At 35.8% G+C, this 19,916-nt stretch overlaps 1 protein-coding gene across 5 annotated transcripts in view; it reads left to right on the top strand.

Moving 5' to 3' along the window:
* Positions 1–19,916, top strand: part of SUCO (SUN domain containing ossification factor) — a 94,339-nt gene that overhangs the window by 20,345 nt on the left and 54,078 nt on the right. For 4 of the 5 annotated variants that reach the window (XR_004383298.1, XM_032862974.1, XM_032862975.1 and 1 more), the window contains exons 2-6: positions 7,835–7,943; positions 10,363–10,473; positions 12,557–12,711; positions 16,161–16,298; positions 16,525–16,675. Coding sequence is in view for 4 of the 5 variants with exons in the window: in XM_032862974.1 (XP_032718865.1) it covers positions 7,835–7,943; positions 10,363–10,473; positions 12,557–12,711; positions 16,161–16,298; positions 16,525–16,675 (664 nt within the window). In the remaining variant the exon portion in view is untranslated. The remainder of the gene's footprint in view (positions 1–7,834; positions 7,944–10,362; positions 10,474–12,556; positions 12,712–16,160; positions 16,299–16,524; positions 16,676–19,916) is intronic. The other variant, XM_032862976.1, reaches the window with a different exon arrangement.

Raw genomic sequence — 19,916 nt, 5'->3', positions numbered from 1 at the left:
AGCACTCGAATGCACACTCACACAAACTGGGGAGATGCAGTCAGAGGGAGAAGCAGGCTCCCCACCGAGCAAAAAGCCTGATGTAGGACTCGATCCTGGGACCCCTGGATCATGACCTGAGTCGAAGGGAGTTGCTTAACTGACTGAGCCACCCAGGCAACCCGAAAATTGGATTGTTTGTTTATTGAGTTTTGAGAGTTCTTTACACTGGTTACAAATCCTTTACCAAATATATGCTTTGCACATATTTCCTCCTGGTCTGTAACTTGCCTTCTCATTTTAATAAGTGTATTTTGTGGAACAGAAGTTTTTAATTTTGAAGTTCAGTTTCTCAAAATTTTCTTTAATGGATTATGCTTATTTTAAAAAGAAACTTGTGTTTTGGATTGATTTTGACAATATGCAAAGGTAGTACAACGAGTTAACCATATACCCTTCACCAAGTCTCCTTGAATGCTAACATCTCACATAACTGTGGTATATTTGTCAAAACGAAGAAATTAACATTGGTAACAGAACATGGGCCATGCTTTTTATGTCATATATGAAAACTGCCTAGCAGTTTTTGTCGGGGGGAGGATCAGGTGGTGGAATAATATTAAACTAAGACGTCCTATAATTGTACTTACAAATACTTCAGTAAAAGTTAAGAGTGAACTCATTTTTTAAGGCAGTTGTGTGGAGTTATTTCCATGTGCAGGATGCCAACCTAACTACCCACTAATTTAAATTCTGTTCATGTCAAGGTCGGAACCCAACATTTAACAACATAATCAAGCAAACTTAACCTAGAAATCACTTGCAAGTAGAAGGAACTCCTCAATGGTTTTTTTGTTTTGTTTTGTTTTTATGTAACTATTTGTTCAAGGTTGTAGAAGTTACAGGATAGGATAAAATTTAAGTGTCAGAGACGGTCTGTAATACTTTTATATGGGATCAGCTGTGGGGAAGAAGATGAATGAACGTTGTGCTAGTTCAAAAGTAAAAATTAACGTTATGTATCTTATTCTCACTGAACCATGTTCTCAGGCAAAATATCTATTTTTATTCCTTCTCCTAGAATCTGAATTTTTTTTGTTTTAGTAAGCATAGTGCATAATATTGTGTTTACTCTGTGCTGTCCCCGTTACAAGTGCTTTAAGCTATCTTACTGAATTCTCATAACAGTCCTAGGAAATAGATATTTCCATTATGAGAAAATAGGTGCAGAGAAAATATTTATGAGAAAATAGGTGCAAAAATAAATGTTTGTTCAGTGAACTTGCCCAAGATCCTACAGGCTATGCAGCTATAGTCCGCATTCTTTTAACCATCGTGCTAGGCCAACTAACAAATTGTCACGGTTGAATTATCTTGTAATACGATGTACTTCTGCAAATCCTTGCCAAATACCTCTATTATTTTGACCTCCTGAAGGAATGGAAAGAGTTCCACTATTATGTCCTTTTTATGAGGTTTTATCTTTTTTCCTCTATTAAGAGTTATATTGAGTATCAAACTCAGCATCACTGATCATGCCTTGAAACGTCTTGCCTGTAAATTATAGTAGTGATTATAATTTTGCACCATAACATAGCTGGTGTAGTGGAGATGGATTGAGCTGTCTACCTGTAAAGGTTATAACTTTTTAAATCACTTTATCAGAAAATACTTTAATGAAAAAACAAACAAACAATGAAAGATAGCCGTGCACACACTAGGCACTAAGCATATTCTTGTAGTGTTATCCCAACTTAAGTTTTATTTTTATTACTTTTTACCCCTCAACAGACCCTAATAATTACTGCTAAAGGCCAGAGCTTTTGAATTTGTTGATGTTCAAAGGTCTTGAGGAAGTTATGTGGCAATTTCAGCTCCTAGATAAATTTTTTAAAATTAGATCATTCTTACTATATATCAGCTGAAATTTGACCTCATTTTTATTTTTTCATGAAATTTGTTGATTTAATGTTGATGCAAGTTTCTCTTACTGTTTAAAATTTTGTAGAATAGTGCTGATATAACAGGGACCCCTGTTCGCAAAATTTTTTATGTACAGATCCTTGTATAAATAAAACTGATTTGTCATATTTCTTAGACAGTCATTGAGAAGCTGTTTGGATGGTCGTGTGTGTGTGTGTGTGTGTGTGTGTGTGTGTGTGTGTGTGTGTTGAGGGGGAAGGGTCTCTATTCAGGAAAACCTAAAGCTAGAGAACAGAAAGCTAGATTGATGGTATTTTTACCCCTCCCACTCTTACCCTCAAAATTTCTTCCCAGAAAACTATTTTGTTTTCTATAAGAATATTTTACATATGCAGTATATATATATATGAACATATTCATGGGTGTCTTTTTAGTTGAAAATGGTTTTTTAAAAGTTTGGAAGAAGAAATCCCTTGATAATTTCTTGGCTAATCGCCATGGTCCTCTGCTAGGTTTTCTGAATACTTTGATTTGTTGTATCATTTAGATTAGAACATCAGCTACATTTAAAATGAAATCACAATTTGATTGGCAGAACATTCACAGCACTAACGTCTTGATGAGATAACAAGTTGGTAAAGTTACCAAAAAAATTCCTTTTCCAAATTTGGGTAAGAAAAATTTAAAATTTAGGATCTGCTTTTGAAGATACTTTTTCAGCATGTAGACTCTACTTCGGTTCATTTTGTTACAGATTTACAGTTTTTAACCCTTCAAACATTTTTCTTGCTCAAAATGTCAGGTGGTCATTTTTTGTTGAAAAAAAAAAAACATGCAGACGCACACACACACACAAAACACACACACTTTGTAACTACTGGTGCTTGTGACTGCTAAGGCTTTCAGACTAGATGTTAGTAATTATTTTTGGTAAGCACAGTACTAGCTTGTATGATATTCTTGTTTCACTAAAGTGTGTAAAGTTCGTATTCTAAATGGTGCCCAGATGTCCTTTTTTTTTTTTTTTTTTTTAAGATTTTATTTATTTATTTGACAGAGATCAGAAGTAGGCAGAGAGACAGGCGGGGGGCGGGGAAACAGGCTCCCCACTGAGCAGAGAACCGGATAAGGGGCTGGATCCCAGGACCCTGAGATCATGACCTGAGCCGAAGGCAGAGGCTTTAACCCACTGAGCCACCCAGGTGCCCCCAGATGTGCTTTTTGTAAGACCTTTAATTACATCTACTCTAAAAGTTGATGACCTTTTTTTATGAATGGTGAATCCATGCCACCTTGGTAGGGAGGAGCTGACAAAAAGGGAAAATATCCTTTTAGTTTCCAGATTCTCTTTTTTGAGTTTATGTGTGTGACCTGGTGGTACAGGGGTGAGTTGGGGGAGTGGTAGTGGTGAGGTGACAGTAGTGATGGGAGGGGAGTAAAAAAATGATTGAATTTCCTTCTGGTTATGTGCTAGCAAACAGTATGCCAGCTTATATTTGCAAGTTTTGGCTTTGTGGGGTGGGGTTAAAGTGGTTAGGAATTGGTTCTCAAAGAAATTTACTTTTTAAATGTAAGTGAGGATATACACAGAATCAATTTAAATAGAAAGTAACAGAGTGAATCACTCTGTTTTTATGATATTAAATCACTGTTTTTATGATATTAAAAACAAGGATCATGATTATGATTTTGAATTGTGGGGGAATGTCAAAGGCTCACAGATTGCCATTGATCTTGATGTTATTTCTGGTGCTGAACTTCCTAAGTCTAGAAACTAATTTCTTCAGGCTTGGCAACTTTCATAGTGCAATTTTAGGAAGTTTCTCTAATAGCATGGAATTAGACCTATTTAATCATGCAACAGAAGTGCCTTCAGCCAATATGATGTGATCCACTTGTTCTTAAAGTGGGGGTTCCATATCTGATTCACCTGGGGGATGTGTTGAAAGTAAGGACTCCCATTATAGATATCCCTTCTTATTCAGCAGAGTTAGAGTGCTTTTAGGGTATTTTATACTTTGGTAGTTTAAAATTTCTTGACAGTTATGAATTGGTGATAATTTTTATCTATTTTAGATTTAGGTTAGAAAGTTTAAGGTTATCTCTTATAGTTTTACTAACATCTGTATTAAGTAGAGACTGATATGTTAGAGGCATTTAATTATAGTGTTGATAAAGCTATAATTAAGAAGAGGAATAGGGAATGGGGCCTCTGGGTGGCTTAGTGGGTTAAAGCCTCTGCCTTCGGCTCAGGTCATGATCCCAGGGTCCTGGGATCAAGCCCCACATCGGGTTCTCTGCTCGGTGGGGAGTCTTCTTCCCCCTCTCTCACTTCCTGTCTCTCTGCCTACTTGTGATCTCTGTCTGTCAAGTAAATAAATAAAATCTTAAAAAAAAAAAAGAGGAATAGGGAAGAACGTACTATATACTGATAATGTATTATATACTAATAGCAGATGTATTAGGGTTCTGCAGAGAAACAGAACTTCTGTGTGTGTGTGTGTGTGTGTGTGTGTGTGTGTGTGTGATTTGTTTGTTTGTTTGTTTTTTAAATGAGGCTTTGGGTCACACAATTATGGAAGCTGAGAGGTTCCATGGTCTGAAGTCTGAAAGCTGGAGACCAAGGAAAACCAGTGATACAATTCAGGTTGAGTCTGAAGGGCTAATAAACAGGGGTGCTGGAGATAAAAATCCCAGTTCAAGGGTCAGAGAAGAGATGTCTTAGCAATGAGGCAGGAAGACAAACTTAAAAAGGGCAAATTCTTCCTTCATTTGCCCTTTGTTCTATTTAGGCCCTCAAAGGGTTGGATGGTGCCTACCCAAATGGGGAAGGGCAGTCTACTGAGTCCACTGATGCTAATGCTAATCTCATTTCCAAAAATCTCAGAACTTTGAGTAATAGGATTTGATTATATGATATTAAAAACAAGGATCATGAGATTTAATGTTGGTCTTCATGCTAACTGTGGATATTAGGACTTACACATACACAGATACACATAGTTCCTGAGGATAAAACTAATACATGCTTGTGGTAGAATGTTTAGAAAGTATCTTTAAAAAAAAAAAAAGTAGTCATGTTTTACTACATGGCTCAGCTATGAATAGCACTTATAGAAGTCAATAATTATATAAAAAATGAATGCTGATCTAACCCAAATTATGACAGAATTATGTTACCAGCATATAGTGAAGAGAATCCGATCGTCTACACTAGACTATATAAAACTGACATTAAAGCAATTATTTTAGAGACAAAGTATATAAAATTAATCAGCTAAGAGATGAAAGTGGTTTCTTTCAAACCAAAATACATTAATGTTTGAGCTATATGACTTTCATATGGATGTACTATTTTGATAAAATTAAAACTAAAAAAAGAAAGGGGGAGAAAAATAAAGGTACGTAATAATTTACACATACTTAGTAGGCTACCATGTATGTACATGTGTACTAAAGGTATTTGTGTGTGTACATAACTTTCTTTGAAAGAATTTTTTTTTTTAAAAAGCACTACCTTGATGGATCCAAAGAGGAAAACTGGGTGGTAGAGTCACAAGAAAAATACAAGAGCATTTCTACTAAATAGTACTCAATATCTTTTGAATTTTGAACCACAAAAACATATTGCTTTACAAAACTTCATACTGATACATCATTATTTGTTACGTATTTCTCTATTAATAGACTTTTACATTGTTTCTCAGCTGTGTGTGTATTTGTGTGTGTGTGTAGGTACTTCGGACAACCAAAGTTTCAGGTATCTAAAACTGTGGGTATTAGCGTTTTGGTGGTTACACCCCCTTATTTTCTTAATCCTTTTCTTTACTTTTTCTTTTTTTTTTTTTTTTTAAGATTTTATTTATTTGACAGACAGAGATCACAAGTAGGCAGAGACAGGCATAGAGAGAGAGGGGGAAGCAGGCTCCCTGCTGAGCAGAGAGCCCAATGTGGGGCTCCATCCCAGGAGCCTGGGATCATGACCTGAGCCAAAGGCAGAGGCTTTAACCCACTGAGCCACCCAGGCGCCCCTACTTTTCCTTTTCTGTACTACTTTTCTCCTGGAACTAATATTTGACTTAATAAGTTTGCTTATTTTTTAATTTAATTATGAGCTGTCTGCCAGTTAAATAAATTTGTACTTAATATTTTCAAAGACCAGACTCTTAATCTCAGGAAACAAATTGAGGGTTCCTGGAGGAGGAGGGTGGTAGGGATGGGGTGTCTGGGTGATGGACATTGAGAAGGGTATGTGCTATGGTGAGTGCTGTGAATTGTGTAAGACTGATGATTCACAGACCTATGCCCCTGAAACAAGTAATATGTTATATGTTAACTAAAATAATAATAATAATAATAATAATATTTTCAAAGACCTAACAGATGTGCTGTCACTGTCATCCTTTGAAAGAAGGTCCTACTAGAATTTCTGATAACCTCCAAGTTAGACTGGTTGCTTTCTATTCTCTACGTATAGCTGTCATCATAGGATTGTCATCCTATTTCCAGTCATCTTGGGGATTCCCCTTCCCTCTCTCATCTCAGTACAACCATATTGTTGTAATTATTGTGGTTTCATAGACATGTAGTTCCCTCACATTAATCTCTTCTTTATTTTTCTTAATGTTCATATAAATTTTAGCCTACCTACTTAAAAATATTCTTTATGTCTTCACTATGTGGTTTTCAAGTCTTCTGTATATATTAGCTTGAATTGTGTAATTTGACTTTTCCATGTTAAAGAATTGTTAAATATTGGTGATTTCAAACAGTTCTACCTAATAGAGCATTTCTTGCTCAGTTTATATTTTAGTTTTTATTGTTTCTTTTGCAAACGGGGACTTCTGTTTCATCTTGTAACTGATGGTGAAGGTTTCAGTAGAGTTGATTTGAATCTTAATATTACGCCTAGGAATACAATTTTTATATCCAAGACTTTTAAAAGTAGGTGGTTCTTTTAAATTTTCCACCTATGTAAAGTCATTATCTGCAGTTAATGGTAATTTTCTGTCTCCTCCATTTTTTTTTAACCTTTTATCATATTATGTAATACTAACAATAATGGACATTCTTATCTTGTTTCAGATCTAAATAGGATTATTTTTAGATTACTTCACTAAGTTTGGTACTGACTTTTAGGCTTGTGTATTATGTATATATATGTTTCCATGGTAAACATCTGCTTATTCCTATTTTAAGGAAATCTTGATGGATTTGTAAGTTTATCAGATGTCTTTCAGTGACTGTGGAATAACCTTATTTTCCTTGATATTATTGTATGACAGACTAAAAAGATTTTATTATATTGAGCCACTTTTGAATATCAGAGCTAAACTCTACTTGATCATAACAGTAGTGTATTATTTCTTTGGTGCGTTCCTAAAGACTTTCTTTTTTATTGTCTTAGAATTTTTGTGTCTGATTAACCTGTAATATTCATTTGTGTTCGCTCTTCTCTTAATTTTGGATATCACTGCTTTGATCCCCATGTCAGAATTATTTGGAAGCTTAACTCTGATGCTTTGAAATAGTTTAGGCAGCTTTAGAGTTCTGTGTTCTTAAATATTAGTAAAATTTTGAATATTATTGGCATCTGGTGCTTTCTGAGGAGGTTAAACTCCTTGAAAACTTCCTTCTTTGGAATTACCAGATAGTCTTTGTGAAATCTTTGTTGTCTTGCCTTCATGAAATTCATAGTGCCTTACTTGGAATGCTGATAACATAGTTTGTGGGATTTTTTTTTTTAGGGCATTAAATAAAAATACTTGTCTTAAAGTACATTTGTCTTCATTAAATTGTTAAGTTCTTGAGGGCATTAAGGTAGGAGCCATCTGTTTATTTATTGCCTCAAATTCTAGCCCATAGTAGGGAATGTGTTGGCTTAACAATTTTTCCTTCTTCCTTTCTTTTGGTGATGGTGAATGTTTTACAGGCTTCCCAGTTGGCGTGTATGTTGTAAGGAGAGTTCTTCAGCTTCATCATATTACTCTCAAGATGACAATTGTGCCCTAGAAAATGAAGATATACAATTCCAGAAAAAGGTACCTTAAATAAAGTTGACAATGTAATTTGTGTGTCAGCTTTTTAAGATTTCCTCAAAAGGTTTGGAATAAAAGTAATTCAAAAGTACTATGACATAGTTTTGGTGATTTGTAATCTCCTTTCTATAATCTGAAGAATCACTCAGGTAATCTGGAAGTAAGCGTCCTTGATACACTTGTATGCTTGTTCTTGGAATGTCATAACATCCATAGTCCTAGAGTGGGAAGAAAAATAGTAGCTATTCAGAGAACTGAAAACCAGTGGTTCACTTTTTAATACGCTAAATAGTTAAAAAGTTTCAAAAGAAACTCCCGTCTTAAAAGTAAAAAGTTAGAACTGAGGATTCTAGGGACACTCTGCAGCCAGTGGCTGTGTAGTTTTTTAATGTAATTGGGTGGACTGAATAGACAGAGCCCAGAAAGCCAGACCAGATAGTCCTTAATTCACGTATTATTTTATCATTTTAAATGTCTGGCTGACTCAATCAGTAGAGCATGCGACTCTTGATCTCAGGGTCATGAGTTCAAGCTACACATTGGGCATGGAGTCTTCTTTTTAAAAAAAAAAAAAAAAAGGTAAAATAAATAAATAAAAAATAAAAGGTGACTGTTGACTCGATTTGGCGCCCCCCATCAATATATATATTTTATTTTTTTTTAAAGATTTTATTTGTTTATTTGATGGAGAGAGAAGGAGACAGTGAGAGAGGGAACACAAGCAGGGGGAGTGGGAGAGGGAGAAGCAGGTTCTTCTCAGAGCAGGGAGCCCAATGCGGGGCTTGATCCCACGACCCTGGGATCATGACCTGAGCTGAAGGCAGATGCTTAACAACCGAGCCACCCAGGCGCCCCCAATATATGTATTTTAAAATACACTTGTCCCTTGAATGATACGGGTTTGAACTGTGTGGGTATATTAATACGCAGGTTTTTTATGGTACAAAACTGTAAATGTATTTTCTCTTACGATTTTCATAACACTTCTCGAGTTTAATGTAAAAATACAGTGTAATAGGGGTGCCTGGGTGGCTCAGTGGGTTAAAGCCTCTGCCTTTGACTTTGGTCATGGTCCTGGGGTCCTGGGATCCAGACCCCCCTCGGGCTCTCTGCTCAGTGGGGAACCTGCTTCCTCCTCTCTCTCTGCCTACTTGTGATCTCTGTCAAATAAATAAAATCTTAAAAAAAAAGAATACAGTGTAATAATATATACAACATACAAAATATGTGTCAACTGACTGCTTATTATTGGTACAGCTTCCGGTTAACAATAGGCTATTAGTCGTTTTGGGGGAGTCCAGTTATATGGAGATTTTTGCCTCTCCTAGGGCTTGGTACCCCTAACCCCTGCACTGTTCAAGGATCAACTACATAGAAGTAATTTATTCTGACTATAAAATATTCATATTTATATTCTGTTCCCCTCCCCAGAGGAACCACAATTTATTGTTTCTTGTGAAAACATTGAGACTGGTTTTTTTGTAGTTATCCATATATATGGCACACAAATTAGTATTTTATTTTCCATAAAATGTCAAATTATAAATACTCTACAAATGACTTCCCCACTGTCCCAGTAATATCTCATAGACATCTGTAAACATCTTTTCATGTTGTTGTATTCTTGTGATGGCTACATTTTTATTCTATCATATAAATTATATATTTATTGACAGACTTTTGTATTGTTTCCCAGCCGTGTGTATGCATGTGGGCTTGTGTGTGAACATAAGTTTATAATTACATACTTGGAGTTGTTGGCATGATACTTATTCAAATATTGGAGTCATGTAGGATTTATTTCTGGGATGGAGCATTTAAAATTTTGAAGACTGTTGCTGAATATCTCTTTAAAAAGAATACACTTTTATACTTTTACCCCCAGTCTGTAAAACTTTGATCTAATCTCCGATGAGAAATTTGAAGACTAAATGTGAGAATGAATATAAGCAAAGCATTTGGTTGGGGGAAACCTATTCTTTCTGCACAAATTTAGGTATCTGTTATATGTTATAAAGGCTTAGATAAAGAATATGAATATTGCTTTTATGAAACATATGCTAGAAGATATATTTAAACTTGAAGGTATCTGGAATCTTGAAAGTCAGTGTCAAAAGAGAGATGGTAAAAGAACTATATGTACATTAATTTATTAGATACTTCCTGAAATCCTACTGTGTCCCTAACACATTGCTGTATGGTAGGACTAAAGTGCTTATTAAGTGCTTATTAAGAAATCAGATAAGGCTCTTGAACTCATTTAGTGTGGTGGCAAGGAAGGGAATGCAGGAAGATGGACAATAAGCATGTAAACAAACAAAAGTAATTAACAGTTGAATATGTTATAAAGTATATAATACTGCTTAGGACTATTTTGTGAAACAATTTTATCAGTTACCCTTTTTTCTTTGTTGCAATATAGGATGAAAGAGAGGGACCTCTCAATGCCGAATTACCAGAAAAAGTGGGTTCGAACTTACCTATTCCTCCAGAAGAACATAAATTAAAAGATGACTACATTGTGGATGTACAGGTAAGCTATGCTGCTTTGATTTTTAATGAGAAGTCTTTTAAAAACTGCTTCACAAGATAGAAAACTTCTGTTTGGTCACCATATTGTATATTGTTACTTTTTCTTTTTGAACTGTTGTGCAGTTGTCTTTAATACTGTTCACCTGCTGAGACTACTGGTTTTGAGAAAATGCAAAATTACAGATTTAGTAATAAATGTGACCATTTTTTTTGTAGTCAGAGTTTGGGTGCAAGTTCTTATATCTTCTTAGATTCCATTTTGGCTCACTATAATAGATCTTTTTCTCCAGATTTTTCGATGTCAGGAAATTTTTTCTAATTTACAACAAAAGACAGTATTCGTAGGTGAAACAAAGTATTCTGATACCAAACTTTAGTCACTCAGTGTGGAATATGAATTAATAACAGGTTAAAATATATTCTATATATTTCTTACTACATTCTGAATATTATTTTCCATTTTGTACATCAGATTTTTTGAAAGATGTTAAAACCAGACCAGAATATAAGCTCACCAGAATGCTGAAGCATCTGGAACCCACTGACTATCAGGAGCAGCTGAGGGAACTGGGGATGCTTGAGCTGGAGGAAGAAGAACCAAGGAAAAACTGAGTCTCTCAAAATATTAACAAAAACAAACTTCAGCTCAAAATGAGGAAGAATTCTTTGTTTTAAATACAGCCAGAGCTGTTTTATGACTTAATTGGGCTATCTGAGTATAAATAGTGAATTTCATTTTATTGGATCCTGGGAGATGTTTGTCACGTGTTTGTATATAAGAGTAAGAAAGTGTTTTCGGTGGCCCTTCTAGTTCTAGGACAATCCTGCCATTGTCCATTCTCTAGGATTTTTGTTCCGGTATACTCTTGCTCAAATACTCTGAAGTGCTTACTGCGCCGTACAGGTCTGTGCTGTTGAGTATAGTAGCCACTAGCTACATTTGGCTGTTGAGCGCTGGAAATGTACTTAGTCCAAATTGAGGCTCGCTGTAAGTATTAAATATATACTGGATTTTGAAGACTTAGTTAAAAAAAAAAAAGTAAAATGTCTCATTAATTTTTTAAATATTGAATATATATTAAAATGATAAAATTTGAATAATAGAATACTCCTTTTCTCAAGGCCTCCACCATAAAATGCAAACTATTTTCATTCCTCTGTGAATTTTTCATTTCAGTGTAAATAATTTCCCAAATGAATCATACTCTCACTTTAGTTTTCTTTCTGCTCCCAACTGGGTCTTTTTTTTTCTTAAAAGTCCTAGGTCTTCTAGTCCATAATAGTCTTTAGTTTCTCTTTTCCTTGAACCAAGCCTGAGTACCTCTCTCTTGATACACACTTAATAAGCGTTAAGTGTCTACTGTGTGCTAGGGAACATGAACATCAAGAGAACATAGTTCTTACGCAGGACATTTATAGTCTACTTGGAAAAGAGAAGGAGACCTAAACAAAGCAATTGAGGTGTTACAGATGCTGTATTAAGTCTGTACAGAGAACAGCAGAGGCATAGAGGAAGAGGGATGGCTAATTCCATTTAGGGTTGGTTGTGGGGGAGAATGTTCTGATAGACGTTTCAAATATGAGTTGTAATCGGTAGATGTCAGGTTTTGTTTTGGAGGAGTGAATGGCCCAGAGCATCCAAGGACTGAAGAAGCATCAGTGAGAATCATTTGGTGCATTGTAATGTTACTTGTACATGCCCTTGTTGTTGTTTATTGATGCACATTATCTTTTCAACTGCTCTGGGCAATAAGTATGTGTTGTACTGTTTTGTATATTTAAATATGATTTCTGTGTTGCTACTAGCATTAAAGAGGGAAATATATATGGTCCTTATAGAAAATAGGAAAGAAGAAAAGCAAGCTCCTTTGTCCTAGTTTGTGAAATGCCATAAAAAATGTCGAGCTTGTATTTTAATATGAAATGTTTCCCTTGAGGGGTAAGGTTGGAAGATAGGATTTTTATAAAACTACATTCTTGATACCATCACTTTTGAGGCATACATTTTTAAAATCCTGTATAGCTAAAGAGAATAATTTATTAATCTCAACATTTAATTTAACTTTTTTTTTTTTTTTAAACAGAATATGGAGTCAAATAAGTTAAGTCCATCTGTGATTGAGACACTCCCTACAATTGATCTACATGAAGATTCTTCCAGTGTAGTTGTGGGCAGTGAAAACATTGAAAATATTTCCAGCTCATCTACCTCAGAGATCACTCCAATCTCAAAGCTTGAGTAAGTTATTACAAAGAAAAAAAGAGAATCTCATTAGGTAGTGATCTAGAAAAAAGTCTTTATAAGATAAGGGAGCTTGGAGAAGGTTGTTGAGGGAAATTGGAAGGGGAGGTGAACCATGAGAGACTATGGACTCTGAAAAACAATCTGAGGGTTTTGAAGGGGCCGGGGGTGTGGGAGGTTGGGGGAGCCAGGTGGTGGGTATTAGAGAGGGCACGGATTGCATGGAGCACTGGGTGCGGTGCAAAAACAGTGAATACTGTTACGCTGAAAAGAAATAAAAAATTTAAAAAAAAGAAAAAGTAAGGCAGCTTGAAACTCAGATTTGAAGTTTAAGCTATATAGCAGACTTAAGTTACGATGCCTATGTTTTGTGTTTTTACTTTATTTTAATGTAATGATCTTTTGAGGTAATGAGTATTTATTCTTCTTTCAAACTCACTGAAGTTAATTAGCTCTCAGCCATGAAATCTCTACATCACATAAAGTGAGGTTCTACTTGTTCAAGTAACTACTTACTTGAATAATTTTTAGTTTTTAAAACTTCTAAAATACTTACTCCAGGAAGAATTTAAGGCTAGTTACTACATACCTGAACAGTACATCTCACTTTCCCATTATACTGAACATGACTGCCTAGCGAATTGGAAGTGAGTAAGGGAGAATATTAGAGTATGTATTTTTAAAAAATTCTCAAATTGCCTTGAGAACTTAGTGAAATGTTTTGAGATACTAGATTATTTTTTTAAATTTAATTTTGTTTTCACTGTTCCAAGAGTCATTGTTTATGCACTACACCCAGTGCTCCATGCAATACGTGCCCTCCTTAATACCCACCACCAGGCTCACTCATCTCCCCACCCAGCTCCCCTCCAAAACCCTCAGCTTGTTTCTCAGAGTCCATAGTCTTCTCATGGTTTGTCTCCCCCTCCTATTTCCCCCAATTCACTTTTCCTTTCCTGCTCCCGTTGTCCTTCATGTTATTCCTTATGCTCCACAAGTAAGTAAAACCATATGATAATCGACTCTCTCTGCTTGGCTTATTTCACTCAGTATAATCTCCTCCAGTCCCATCCATGTTGATACAAAAGTTGGGTATTCATTCTTTCTGATGGAGGCGTAATATTCCATTGTCTATATGGACCATATCTTATTTTTTTAAAAGATTTTATTTATTTATTTGACAGACAGAGATCACAAGTAGGCAGAGAGAGAGAGAGAGGAAGAGAAGCAGGCCTTCCGCTGAGCGGAGATCCCGATGCGGGGCTCGATCGCATGACCCTCAGGCAGAGGCTTTAACCCACTGAGCCACCCAGGCGCCCCGGACCATATCTTCTTTATCCATTTGTCTGTTGAAGGGCATCTTGGCTCTTTACACAGTTTGGCAACTGTGGCCATTGCTGCTATGTACATTGGGGTACAGATGGCCCTTTTCACTACATTTGTATCTTTGGGGTAAATACCCAGTAGTGCAATTGAGGTGATAGAGCAAATCAATAAGAGAAAAGAACCACATGGTCCTCTCAACTGATGCAGAAAAAGCATTTGACAAGATACAGCATCCGTTCATGATTGAAACTCTTCAAAGTATAGGGATAGAGGGAACATTCTTCAACTCCCTAAAATCTATTAAAAACCCATAGGGAGTATCATTCTCAGTGGGGAAAAGCTGACATCCTTCCCTTTGAGATTAGGAACAGGACAAGGATGCCCGCTCTCACCACTATTCAGCAAAGTGCCAGAAGTCCTAGCAACAGCAATCAGACAACAAAAAGAAATAAAAGGTACTCAGATTGGCAAAGAAGTTGAACTCTCTCTTCGAAGATGACATGATACTTTATATAGAAAACCCAAAAGACTCCACCCTCAAACTACTAGAACTCATACAGCAATTCAGTAATGTGGCAGGATATGAAATCAGTGCACAGAAATCAGTTGCTTTCTTATACAGTGAACACATAGAAAGGAAAATTAGAGGATCGATTCTATTTACTATGGCACCAAGAACCATAAGATACCTGGGAATAAACCTAACCAAAGAAGTGGAGGATCTCTACTCGAGGAACTACAGAACACTCATGAAAGAAATTGAAGAAGACACAAAAAGGTGGAAAAGCATTCCATGCTCATGGATCAGAAGAATAGACATTGTTAAAATGTCTTTACTGCCCAGAGCAATCTATACTTTCAGGGCCATCGCAATCCGCAATCAAAATTCCACTGGCATTTTTTAGAGTGCTGGAACAAACAATCCTAAAATGTGTATGGAACCAGAAAAGACTCCGAATTGCTAAGGAAATGTTGAAAAAGAAAAACAAAATTGGGGTATCACCTTGCCTGATTTCAAGCTTTACTACAAAGCTGTGATCACCAAGACAGCATGATACTGGCACAAAAACAGACACATCTATGTAGACCAATGGAACAGAGTAGAGAGTCCCGCAACTCCTTGGTCAAATAATCTTCGACAAAGCAGGAAAAAAGTAGATTATTTTTTGATACTATAGGCAACAACTCTAATACTGGTAGACTATACTAACAGAAAGGAAACATTGGAGAAGATGCAGTTAAAATAAATTTTAAGGGCATCTGGGTGGCTCAGTCGGTTAAGCATCTACCTCTTGATTTCAGCTCAGGTCATGATCTCAAGAGTCGTGAGATTGAACCCCAAGTTGGGCTCCACACTTGGGTTCTCTCTCCCTCTCCCTCTCCCCTCGTGTCCCTGCTTACATGTGCTGGTGTGCTCTCCTTCTCTTTCTCTGTTAAATAAATATATAAATAAATTTAAAATCTTACTTTTTATGAGACCAAATACTAAGCTATGATATTTTGTTTTAAAATTTGGTAATTACCTATTTAACAACCAAAGCCATTAACAGATCAAGAGTTAGCAGTTCACTTTACATGACCTAAAATAAGTAAATTCTTGAAAATAACCTGTAAAACTATAAAGCATTCTTCTCTGGTTTAGATTATGTTTTGAAAATCATTAATACAATTTTTTTTAAATTAAAAAAAAATTTTTTTATAAACATATAATGTATTTTTATCCCCAGGGGTACAGGTCTGTGAATCACCAGGTTTACACACTTCACAGCACTCACCATAGCACATACCCTCCCCAATGTCCATAACCCCAACCACCCTCTCCCTCCCCCCCTCCCCCCAGCAACCCTCAGTTTGTTTTGTGAGATTGAGAGTCACTTATGGTTTGTCTCCCTCCCAATCCCATCTTGTTTCATTTATTCTTCTCCTACCCCCCCATACCCCCCATGTTGCATCTCCACTTCCTCATATCAGGGAGATCATATGATAGTTGTCTTTATCATATCATATGATAGAGTTGTCTTTCTCCGATTAACTTATTTTGCTCACTAATACAGTTTTTAAGTTGCCACATTTATGTTCATTGAATTGCTAGATTGTCTTCTTTTTGTTTCTGTTTTTAGTGAAATAGAAAAATCTGGTACTATTCCTATAGCCAAACCAAGTGAAACTGAGCAGTCTGAGACTGATTGTGATATTGGTGAGGTCCTTGAAGCGAATGCTCCCGTTGACCAGCCTGCCTTTGTTGGTCCACCTGAAAGGTGGGTGTGAGCTGTTACTTGCCTCTTGTGTAATTCCGTAATAATAGCAGTGTCATGTTTGAATGGATTTTTGTGTGTGCTTAATTCTACTTTATGATTGGGAGAAAGCTAATCCCTTTGTGCTCTTTTCTTGGTTTATTTTGTATGTGAAAATTTTAACAGTTTAGATTACATAAACTTGCCATTCAGCTTATTTTTTTTAAAATGTCTTTTTGGTTTCAAATAGCCTTGTTGGTCAGCATATAGAAAATGTGTCATCTTCACATGGCAAAGGAAAAATAACAAAATCAGAATTTGAATCAAAAGTTTCAACAAGTGATCAGGCTGATGGTGATCCAAAATCTGCACTGAATGCTTCAGATAATTTAAAAAATGAGGTAGGTATATAACTTGCACTGTTTCCTACTTTATTATATACATCTTTATCATTAGCTAATCTTGAAGTTTGCTAACCATATTTGCCACGAAATCAGGGATTGAGTAATTAATGAGGACTATGGAATTGAGGTGAGCTGCGGTCCCTGAGAGCCAGTGGGTACTTCCTGCGTACTCTCGCCAGTATATCATTTATATATAGTGGTTCCACGTATGAGCTGTCTTGTATATAATTAAGTCGTTTTCTCTTACCGTCAGCTGTTTGATGGCAGATACATAAAGTCCTCACTTAAGCAGTTTCTTGGAGAGCTTTATGGAAGAAGCTATGATTATTAAATTCAGGTATCTTCAGAATATAAGTTTAATTCCATATGCAATGTTAAATTTAGGCTCTTGACCCAGAATTATTTTAAAGAGACATTTTTACATTTTGTTAGTTGTGTGCAGAATGCAGCTTACATTGAATAGTATGAGTTTTACAATTACACTATCCCCATGTGGCAGTTTTACTTTCCTTCCTCCTCTTGAGTTCTGCTTTGACTTCATATAGAGGCCAAAGCAGAGTTTCTTGAAGAAATGATGATAGAGAAGTCTAGGCCTACTTCAGTAAGAAATAACTGGGTAATAGAGATGAAGTCCACTCCATGAACTTAATAAAAGTAAAACGTGCAAAACCAAAGAGTAGTTCGAAGTACTGACTACCATGTCCATATTTGTTCCTTTTTAATTTGGATCTTCTGTTCTCTACCTTCTCTTTCATGTATTTTCAGTGAATCTATACTTACAACTAACTAAACTTCCTTCTAGAGACTTTACTATCACTGTACCAGCTGTTTTTATGATGCTTCTTATGTAGGAGCTCAACATTTTGTAGCCTACCATCTTGAAGGAACTAATTTTCCCAATGAAACCAAATCAAGCATATTTTATAGTTCAGTTGTCCATAAATAAAATTAAACAAACATTACAAAAATATCTTCTTTGGAGGTATTTAAGTATCAGATGTAAGATTTAAGCACGGCAGCCAGTTTTGTCCCAGTTTTGCTTGTTCTCCTTAACCGTTAGAAGACTGAAACTACTCTTCGTTACCTAGGATATAAAAATGGTTTGTGAGTTTGTGCTAATAGGCAAAATGGTGTAATTTTTAACTGTATTAATATCCTGGAAAAATTATCAGATAATGAGCACTTTATGAGATACCTAGTAGTTTTGTGTGTTGCCTAGTTCAGGATGATTCTTCCCAGTTAAGTTTGTGTAACTGGAGAGATTTTTTTTCCTGATGCAAGATCTTTGTGTCATTGCTGTTATCTCAAGAATCTGGAAGACAGGGGCGCCTGGGTGGCTCAGTGGGTTAAGCCTCTGCCTTCGGCTCAAGTCATGATCTCAGCGTCCTGGGATTGAGCCCCAAAGCTCCAAATCGGGCTCTCTGCTCAGCAGGGAGCCTGCTTCCCTCTCTCTCTCTGCCTGCCTCTCTGCCTGCTTGTGATCTCTCTCTCTGTCAAATAAATAAATACAATCTTTAAAAAAAAAAAAAGGAATCTGGAAGACAGTCTTTGCCATACCGAGAGACAGTGCTTTACTAAGTGTTTTTATTGTATTGTTTAGTTCTCTTGTTTGTTGTTAAGAGGTGATGATGAATGCTTTGTTTGTGCCTCAAAAGCGTATGTATGTCCCTCTACTTTGTGTTGTATTTCTTTTAGTATTTGGGCTTTGTTTTTAAGTACTGAGGTAGGTTAATTTTTATATGTATGTGCCTTTTGCTTATCGTCTCACTGCATTCAAACTAGGTTTTTATTTAATCTTTTAATTAATGGTAATACTAGCTCTTTAATCTTACTTTTGCTGTGTATTTATTTTAGTAGCCACATACTTTTTTTAGTCAGTCAGCTTGTTCTGCAAAACACTTCGAGACGGAGATTATATGGGAGCCCGTTTGCTGTCTTCCCAGGGGAAGAATATGGGGCTTTGCATTTGTGTAATTCTTATAAACTAGTGTGTTAGTCTAATTCTTATATACTAGGCTCAGTCCTTAAGATTGTGCTTTCATGTAGCAAGTATTAGTATTAGCTCTCAAACATGTGCCCTTCTGTGTATAGCATGTGTATATTATATGAGACTTACAGAGTAAGTTGTCTAAATAGATGTTGTGCACTTCTCAGGGAACATATTAATAAGTATGTTATGCATTGTTCTAAGAATACAGAAATAAATAATGGAATGAGCATCTTTACATATATTATTCAGCTTATGGAAAAAATAACAAATTAAATTGTGTGCCTTTCCCCGGTTATATTTCTTCTCTTCAGATAGAACACCTATGTCAAATTCAGCGTGTGTGTGTGTGTGTGTGTGTGTGTGTGTGTGTGTGTGTGTTTAAGAATGTGTTTTTAAACTTTTTTCCAAAACTGCATGATTAGAAACAGTACATACTATTATTTGGCATATTTTGAAGCAATATAAAATGGTATCGTTCCTGCCTTAAATATCATTTTACTCACCATTGTTTTTGAGATCTGTCTATTCATTGTTTGCAATGTTGTATTTCACTACCACAGTTTATGTGGTCTTTAATTAGTGGATATTTAGGTTGTTTCTAATTTTTTATATTACAATCAATGCTGCAGTAAGCATTCTGATGCATATTTTCTTAGGTACATGTGCATGTTTTCACTCATATTGCATGTCTTAATATTGCTAATTTTTTTTTTAAGTTTAGTTATTTAAGTAATCCCTACACCTGATTTGGGGCTTGAACTCAGGACCCCAAGATTGGGAGTTGCATGTTTTTCTGACTGAGCCAGCCAGGCACCCTTAATTTTGCTAAATTTTGGACCCCCTTCAGCAGTCTAATAGATGTCCCATGGTTCCACAGACATGCCACACTTAAAACTCCATCAGATAGGTATAATTTATTCAGTATCTCTGGTTTTCATTTGCATTCTCCCGATTATTACTGAGATTGAGCATTTTGTATTTTCTCTTTGCTGAATTTATTGTTCATCTCCTCCATTATTGACTATAGGCGGTCTGCAGTTGGTAGTAGTCCTTTATTGGTAGCATACATTGCCACTACTTTCAGCTTGTGGCTTATTGGACCATGCAGTTTATGATCTTTTAATGCATTTAATTTTAAATTTTAATCCAGCCAAAAGTATCAGCCTTTTTTAAAATGATCTATTCTTTCTTTACCTTGTTAAATCCTTTTATATATGAACATTTTTGTATACTTTCTTTAAAAAGCTT

Source organism: Lontra canadensis, unplaced genomic scaffold (genome assembly GCF_010015895.1).
Source record: "Lontra canadensis isolate GAN:19392208 unplaced genomic scaffold, GSC_riverotter_1.0 scaffold24, whole genome shotgun sequence".
Lineage (NCBI taxonomy): Eukaryota > Metazoa > Chordata > Mammalia > Carnivora > Mustelidae > Lontra > Lontra canadensis.
Note: the sequence above shows the minus strand (reverse complement) of the source record. Positions and strands in the feature narration are given on the sequence as shown.